Below are 8,538 nucleotides of genomic sequence, written 5' to 3'. Positions count from 1 at the left end.
TGCGGAACACACGAGCCAGGGTCTGTGCTAGTGCGGAGCGCTGCTCTTCCTGGCCCACCACTTGGAGGCTGGCTTTGAACATAGCAATATTACACAGGCTTGCAGTTGCTTCGGACCTTCTACACTAGTGTACTACAGAGAAAGTCTCTCTTAAAGTCGTTAATCTCACCAGAGGAAATAAAGTGCCAAAAGAGATAAACATCTAATATCTCTCTATCCATCACCTGTTATCTCTCTGTCATCTATCACCTATCTATCCATATCCATCCATCATCTATCTATCTATCTATCAATCTATCTATCTATCTATCTATCTATCTATCTATCTATCTATCATCTATCTTACCAATAAATAAGTTACCTAACCTTTCTTTTGATGGGAAACACATTACAAAACAGTCAGGAGAAGAGAGTGAGACAGCACTGGAATAAATCTTAGCAAGGAAAACAGGGCAGGAAAGGGGGTCCGGAGACAGGAGGGGCAGGGCCAGGACTCAGGGTTCATCCCTTTAGAGTGAGAAGTGCCTTCATTTCCCGGCACACTTTGTTTCACCACGACTCTGTGATATAAACAAATTAGAACCTCCATTCATACAGACCAATAGACATGTAAAAAGACAATGTCACTTGTCACCACAGAGGCAGTGTGCAGCTCCAATGTGACATTTGTCTCTTAAGTTTTATTAGTTGTTACTTGCCTGATTCTCTATCTTCTTTGATTTTTTTAAAATTATGGTATAAATGTCAGTTGCAAAGACTGTTTTCCAAACTTCATAGCACACTATAAATTACACTATGATGCTCAAATGTTTAATATTCAAGGATGATGATACAGTTCTAATAATTTTCATCCAGCTTAGCAGTACACAAAAGTCACATTACATTGACTAGATGAATAAAACCGCTGCCAAAACCCATTGCTTTGATATGCACAAAGTCTTTCATAAATCTACTTTAATCATCTACAAAGCTGTTATAATAATTTTTCAAAGTTACAATGTTATGTATTATGTCCATTTAAATGGAAAAAAATGTCTTGTTTCTCTTCTTGTCATTAAAAAACATAGTCCATACCTTTGCTCAAAATAACTTTCCATACAAATGATATTAATTATGAAGATATCATTACAATTCATGTCCACTGCCCAAAGTAGAGTTTTCAGAAAGTTCAGAACTAAAGAAGGCAAGCTGTCGCCTGGGCTGCCTCTTCTCCCCCAGGGGCTTACACAGTTTGACATCAATGTTGGCATCGCTGAACGCGTCTCCTTTGGTTTCCTCCACTGGATGCTGTGGTCGCAACAACCTTGCTCTCTTCTGCATCATAGAAATTCCAGAGTTTCCAGGCTTCCGTGCTGAGGAGAAGGTTTCTTTTACTATGCAATAGCAAACCGCAGACAAAAAATTCTTTTTGAAGTTTTCATTCATAAACGCATACACAAAGGGATTACAGATGGAGTTGAAAAAGCCGATTGTTTGTGCGACAGCAAAAACCATCTTGATTGTGACATCATCATATTCTTTCTCAAAATTGCCTGAAATAGGACCATATTTTAGAACGCCAGTTGGCTTTATCAAGAAAATTTAAAAAACCGCTTATCATGTGATATTATGAGGCAAAAGGCACATAAATGTCTGAAGACAATTTGGGGAGAGGAATATTGATTATCCGTAAACAAACAACCTTTGTGATGACCTTTCTTACATACACAGTGTAAGTTACTGGGCCTACAGCTTTTCAACTAAATAATTCAAGTGTCATGTAAACTAGAAGCAGGAATGGCCTTTCAAATATTCACCTGCATTGCAGAAAACACAGTCATACAGGAAACCATGGGAAGTTCTAGCTTACCAGGGAGAACATTCTGAGGTGCCAACTGAAATCCTAGGTATTATTAAATTAATAAGGTGGGAGTCCAGGCTGTAAAAAGATGACACATTGCCCCTCCCTTAGGAATAACGTAAGATTGCGGAAGCTTTCTTTATTGTATTCGACAACTAAAGTACACTTATTCATTCAAGAGTTCTCATGCATTGCCCACCACACAGGAGGCTGGCGCTCCTTTAGCAGGAAATAACCAGACTCAAGACTTGGTATTTAATTAAGCCAGTAAGCAGCAGGGGGTTTATAGTGGCTCCTGTCTACTCTAGCAGGAAATGGCCCGGAGGGTCACCAAATGAGAACGCCAGGCACTCACTGTACTCAACCATCATGTGAACGACGTGGAAAGGTGCCCAGCACGCCGCGAAGAGAGCCACCACTGTCACCATCATAACGACAGCCCGCTTCTTCTTCCTAGACCCGCAAGAGGGCATCGGGTTGGTTCACTTTCCCAGGGAAATGTGTTAAGCAGCAAGACCGGAACAAAAGCTGAGCTTAGCCCACGCCATCTTAATCGCATCGCCTTCCCCTGTCTGTTTCACCCCTGCCTTCCCCGTCTCCGTGTAATAAGCATGCTTATGATGTGTGCTCATTGTGGGCCTGGTATTCCACTAGGTTACCGGCATGGATAATATCATTAATATTAAATTAAATCAGTGGCCCGATGAAGAGTCGGAGGCACAGAGAAGGTTCCACGATTTGCAGTCAGATGGCTAGTAACGGATGTACTTTGGGTTTGGATTTGGGAGTCTAAGTACAGTGACTTTAATTCACTGTATATTGAAAATCATTCATGTCTGTGGTGGCAAATGATCAATATTTATGAGATACAGTAAGCTTCAAGGATAGAATTAAAACTGGTTTACCAAAATTTCAAACTCATTTCTTTATTCTTCTTATAAAGTAGACTTACACTAGAACTATATATTTGCTTTATATTTTAAAAGCTCATACCTGGAACTTCTCTTTTCAAGTCAACAGCTTTCTCTCCCCCACCTCCATATCCTCTCCACCTCCCCCCAGGGACAATTAATTTAATAAAAATTCCCATGGTGATGAAGTCTTGGGACTCTCATGGAGGGGCCCGTTTGTATACAAATGGCTCACTAGAGGGCGCTGCACACTCGTGATTCAACTAAACCCCATCAAATCCCCGGAAGTCTGAACAGGAGACATTAACTTGCTTCCATTAGAATGTTCAAGTCCATCTTCTGTACTTTATAGTATACAGCAGCATCATAGTGCTTTTAAGTGTATATAATGAATAAAGTCGGGAAAAGGGCTGTTATGTTAAAATTAATTTTCAACAATAATCATTTAATATACGTGACATGCTCTGGTTTAAAAAGATTTTATTATACATGCTATCTCATATATATTAGCACCACCTTTGAGTAGCAGGAAGTAGGGATGTTATAGTAAGAATAACTCGGTTACAAAACTCATTATGTAACTTTGTATATATGAAGAAAGGGGTGGGCGGGGGGGGGGGGAGGGGGGCAAAGATGTGGACCTGTGTCACAAGGCCAGCAAAGTGACAGGGAGAAGAGATCCCATTGGGCCACAAAGCTGTGACACTGGTTCATAGTTCCTCCTGCAGATTATATTTATATGGAAATGAAAATGCAACCTAATTCTCTTCATAAGCCCACCTTCACTTCTGATTTAAGGACTAACGATTTTGATCTAACTTTCTGCTGCACGATAAATTGCAAACAGCTTCAAGGGTTTAAATACGCTCAACTGAGGCTACTTTGACTAAATTACCCAAGAGTTCTGGCGTCCTTGACAACTGTCCCTTCTGGTACGATGAACTAAAACATTTACACAGACGTGAGCAAACAGACCTGGCTATTTTGGACATCTCTGTCCCGTGGATAGTTTGAAGCGCTGAACCGTCTCCGACTCTCTTCTTGATCCACAGTTCGTAGCCAATCTTGCTGTAGAGGACAAGCATCACCACAAGAGGTAGGAGGAAGAGGATGACGAGGATGAAGGTGGTGTAGATTCTCTGGTGCACGGGGCTGGCCCATTCTTCCAAGCAGCAGACATGTTCTTTTTCATATAGGAAGTCATACTTAATCTTTATGGCAAGAATAAGTGGGTTACAAGAGCCAGCGGTCAATGCCAGAAGCAGCGAGTGTCACTGCAGAACGTCCTTTGAAAGACTTTCCATACCCTCAGAGCCCCCAGGGACTAAAGCACCAACCAAAGAATACACATGGAGGGACCCATGGCTCCAGCTGCATAGGTAGCAGAGGACGGCCTTGTTGGACGTCAATGGGAGGGGAGGCCCTTGGTCCTGAGAAGGCTCATTGCCCCAGGATAGAGAAATACCAGGACAGGGAAGTGGGTGGGCGGGTTGGTGAGCAGGGAGGGGGGATAGGATTGGGAGTTTTCAGAGGGGAAACCAGGAAAGGCGATAACATTTGAAATGTAAATAAAGAAAATATCTAATAAAAAATAAACAATAAAAAAAATAAGAAAGACTTTCCAAATTCATCACCAACTACTTCAAATGTGAATCACTATTTTGTTGTGTTACAGTGAGACACAGTTTTCCACTCAACCTGCTTAGGGTTGTGAGAACTTTGAGCTTTTAGATTTGAAGTGGGATTGAGGTCTGTGCACACCGCTTTCATTCCTGGCCTTTCTCAACCTTTAGTTCTGCTTCTTACAACTCGGCAATGCACCGAGAGAGCTGACACCGTGCTGACGGTGACAATGCCACATGCTCTCTGCTGTCTGCTTTAATGCTAATTAAACTAATATATTTTGCTTTCTCACTTGTTGAAAAAAAATACTTGGAGAATCACCAGACTTCCTTTAAGTATGAGATGCTAATAGAGACATTAAAAAGGCAACTGGTAGCCTTTAAATTCTAAGGCAAATGGGAAATGAGATCCAAACGACGGCCAACCTAAAATAATCTGAATGACCTTTGTTAGCTCTTTAGCAGAGACTCAGTTTTAAGCTCAAACATTATTAACAACAACAGTAAGTGGTCAGACTCATTTCTAGGTCACGCTGAAGCCTTAAATCACATCCAGCGGCCACCTCTCTCTGCAACAGGAAAGGAAACGTGAGAATTTACCAGAAATGATGTCCTCCATGCAGACTGGATCTTTTCAGGTTTGAACAAAGCTTCTCTTATCATTATGTGCCTATGTGCAAATTCCATCACAACCTTCAGTAGCAATTCAAAAGGCAAGACATTTCCAGTTCTGGTCTAGGTGTTACTGACCGAAATAACTGGGAATGACATAAACCACTGGAAAGCTATTTCAAGATCTGCACTTCCCATGAAGAGTGGTAAGCCATAGCCTATTCAGACTCCATATAAGCAGGATGACAATAGGGGTCCCAGAGTGAGGAAGCCTTATGCTCGTCTCGGATGGGTTCATGCAGCTCTGGGAACGAGCAAACCTCTCTGTGTACTCTAATTCGGAGGTTCTCTCCCTAACCTCTCACGTGTGGTACATCCCCAGCGATATAGTCTGCTTTTCTAAACAAATATTTCTCTATAATTTTACCATTTAAGATGGGGCTGAGAGTTGAGAAGGTGTCCTGGGTCTGTGGTGCCCCTTCTATATCACTACTCTGCTTCTTCTTAGGTGTAAGTCACATTTCTTCTCCATATGAGTTTCACCGCGGGCATCAAGGAAAGAGACAATCTGTCCCTAATACTAGTGCAGTCCCCTTGACTTGGGAGTCAACAACCCATGGGGAAGCCTTCCGCTTTTCCCAGTGTTAGATGTATCTGCGCCTAGTGTAAGGGCCAAGTGAGGGAGAGTTCTGGGAGGGGGACACACGTGTGACAGTGTTCATTTGATCACTCCTCTCCTTCATCCCCCCTGAGAACTGAGAATTAAGCTACAGCTGAGAGAACCGAGGGGCCAGAGTGAGATCAGTGAGAAATGCCGTGGCCGGTCACCCGAGTGAGAGACTCAGGTCCCTGTGTGCTTGCACACACACTAATAGTGCTTAGCAATGAGGAGGCCATGGGATGCACGCTAACACGGAACAAGAAGCAACCATGATTGGCTGGCCTGACAATGAGCATGGCTTTGTTAATTAGAATGCACGACAGACATTTTCTACCAACCAGTCATGAATTTAAGGTATATTTAAAGTATACCCTGGAGTAACGTTTCTTTTAATTGCCATATATCTATTTGTTTTCTGTGGTTAAGAAATAGACCTTGTGATTGGAACATGTCATTTGTGAAAGAGCCCATTGCTCTATACCCTGCTGGTGAAGAAGGTGGCCTTAGGAGAAAGGGGCCAGCCATGTTTGTGGGGAGAATGCACAAGCTCTTGCAGAAGCATTGGGTGGCTTCGGGAAACCCAGAAGAGAAGCATCAGTCAGGAGTCAGAGGGCCCCCAGAGGCACCGTTTCCAGACCACATCTGCTTGTAGGAGAGAAAGGCTCAGCTGCATAGAGACACCCAGAAGGCAGCCACAACCCTGTATGTTGTTAGGGCCAACATCAATTCGAGCTGAGGGAAGTTTTAAATCGATTACATGACTTTGAGAGACTAAGGCTGTGCACTGGACATTCTGTAACAGATGTAAGATTGTTTCTGTGTGGAAAGTGGGCAGAGAACTTTAGTGAACTGAATACGGGCAGAGCTGTGGTGGAGGGTTTGAGACACCCTCAATTTCATGACTTTGTAACACATAAAGGCGCTCTCTGTGTGCATGCAGCTCAGCTCACTAACTACTCAAATCCTGAACAAAGACCAGACTGTTGGTAAAAATCAACTTGTACCTTGTGACTCACTTGATAGTCCTTGCTGCTGGGCATGACAAGCCTAGTAAAGTCCCACATTTGCCTTTCTGTTTAAAAAAGTAAAAAAAAAAAAAAAAAAAAGGAACTGAAGGGGACAATGACCCCACAGGAAGACCAACAGTGTCAACTCACTGGATCCCTGAGAGCTCCAGAGACTGAGCCACCAACCAAAGAGCACACGTGGGCTGCTCCATAGCCCCTGGTACTTATGAGGCAAAGGACTGCCTTGTCTGGCCTCTGAGGAAGAGGAAGCACCTACTTCTGTAGAGACTTGGTGCCCCAGGGAAGGAGGATGGGGGGAGCCCCTCTCAGAGATGAAAGGGGTGGGGGATGGGTGAAGGACTCTGGGAGGGGGGACCAGGAGAGGAGGCAACACTTGGGATGTAAAGAAATAAAATAATTAATTAAAAAGTAATTTTCCTAACGAAATCTAGAGGAGTTAGTATAATAAGGCTTTTGGGTATACTTTGTTTTTAGTTAGAAATATTTTGATAAGTCATTTTATGTCCTATTAACTTTATTGCCTATGACTATGAAGATGAAATAAAATTAATCAAATTTTAGAGGATAAAAAAGTAGAAAAGAATATATCATTTTATAAATTTGGTTAGGGGTTGTGTGAACGATGGCCTGTTGCTTTTGAAGATTGTTGTCTGTGTTAGACTGCGGAAGGTGCTAAAGTTCACATCAACAGACAGGCTGGGTCAAGCCAACACCCATCTTCCTTTACTGTGAATCTTCACACATGCCTGAACCTGTCAGACAAAGGTGGAGAGAGGCGAGAGACTGGATAAGATGCTCTCTGAATGTGTTTCCTGCTCAAATTTCCACTTACCGATGAAGACAAGGCTGGCAAGAAAGGTCTTATGAAAGAGAAACAACAAATCTGTTACAATTTGATGCATGAATTAACAGTAAGAGACGATAAAGAGACGGACGGGGAAGGAGAATGGTTAAAGATGGGCAGGAGGATCAAATGGGTAGTGCAGAGGGTGGGAGGAATATGGGCAGAGACAGCTAAAATCAGTGGCTACCCTAGGGTGTGTATGAAACAATACAGCAGCAGCTTTCTTAAGTTATATACGTATATGAAGGTGATCTAACTGAAGTCACCAAATAACAGGGAGCCAGCCAGCGACAACTGGACATCCCTCATCACCACAGGAAGCATTCGGTGCTTGGAATGGTTTATATCGAATTGCATTGCTAGCCAAAGGGGTCCAGGGGAACCGCCAAATAACCCAGGATGTTACAAAGGCTCTATGTTTCTCTCCACAAACTAATGGCAAGGCTGTATTGCTGAAATTAACACATACACACTGAACACTGAGCCACTAGGGCAATGGTGGCCCAAAGCCTGTGGGAGTAACCAACTGATACCTGTGTGGCCTTGGGGCTCTGTCCATGAGATGGATCCCATACTATTTAGGTGGCCAAGAACCTGAGACCCGATGGCCTTAGGGAGAACTTAGGGAAAAACCAAATGCTACTGTTCTACAATAGGAGCATAGCAATAAAATGACTCCTAATGACATTCTGCCGTGTTCATAGCTCAGTGCCTTGCTGAGCTATCATCATAGAAACTTCCTCCAGCAACAGATGGGAACAAATACAGAGACCCACAGCCAGACAATGCACAGAGAGGGAATGACCTCAGAGTACTCAGCCCTGAACAGCTTGTCTCCATCAAACCCCTCCCCTCAGGACTCAGAACTCCGTGGACAAGGAAACAGAGTTTCCAGATACAGGCTCCAGAGGGGACAGCAGACACCAAGGACAACAGACCTTCTGAACTACAGCAAGACGCGTAGGAACTCACAGAGGCCCAGGCCCGCTCAGGGCTTGCGTGGGGCTGCACCAGCTTGGT

General features: G+C 43.3%; 1 protein-coding gene across 1 annotated transcript in view; it reads right to left on the bottom strand.

Annotated features, from left to right (window-relative positions):
* Positions 1–1,125: 1,125 nt before the first annotated feature.
* The window catches only part of LOC127682392 (pyroglutamylated RF-amide peptide receptor), a 49,030-nt gene continuing 41,617 nt past the window's right edge, over positions 1,126–8,538 (bottom strand). The window contains exons 4-6 of the mRNA XM_052178776.1: positions 3,727–3,962; positions 2,196–2,293; positions 1,126–1,532 (exon numbers count right to left, since the gene is read on the bottom strand). Coding sequence (XP_052034736.1) covers positions 1,126–1,532; positions 2,196–2,293; positions 3,727–3,962 — 741 coding nt within the window. The remainder of the gene's footprint in view (positions 1,533–2,195; positions 2,294–3,726; positions 3,963–8,538) is intronic.

This window comes from Apodemus sylvaticus, chromosome 4 (assembly GCF_947179515.1).
Source record: "Apodemus sylvaticus chromosome 4, mApoSyl1.1, whole genome shotgun sequence".
NCBI lineage: Eukaryota > Metazoa > Chordata > Mammalia > Rodentia > Muridae > Apodemus > Apodemus sylvaticus.
Note: the sequence above shows the minus strand (reverse complement) of the source record. Positions and strands in the feature narration are given on the sequence as shown.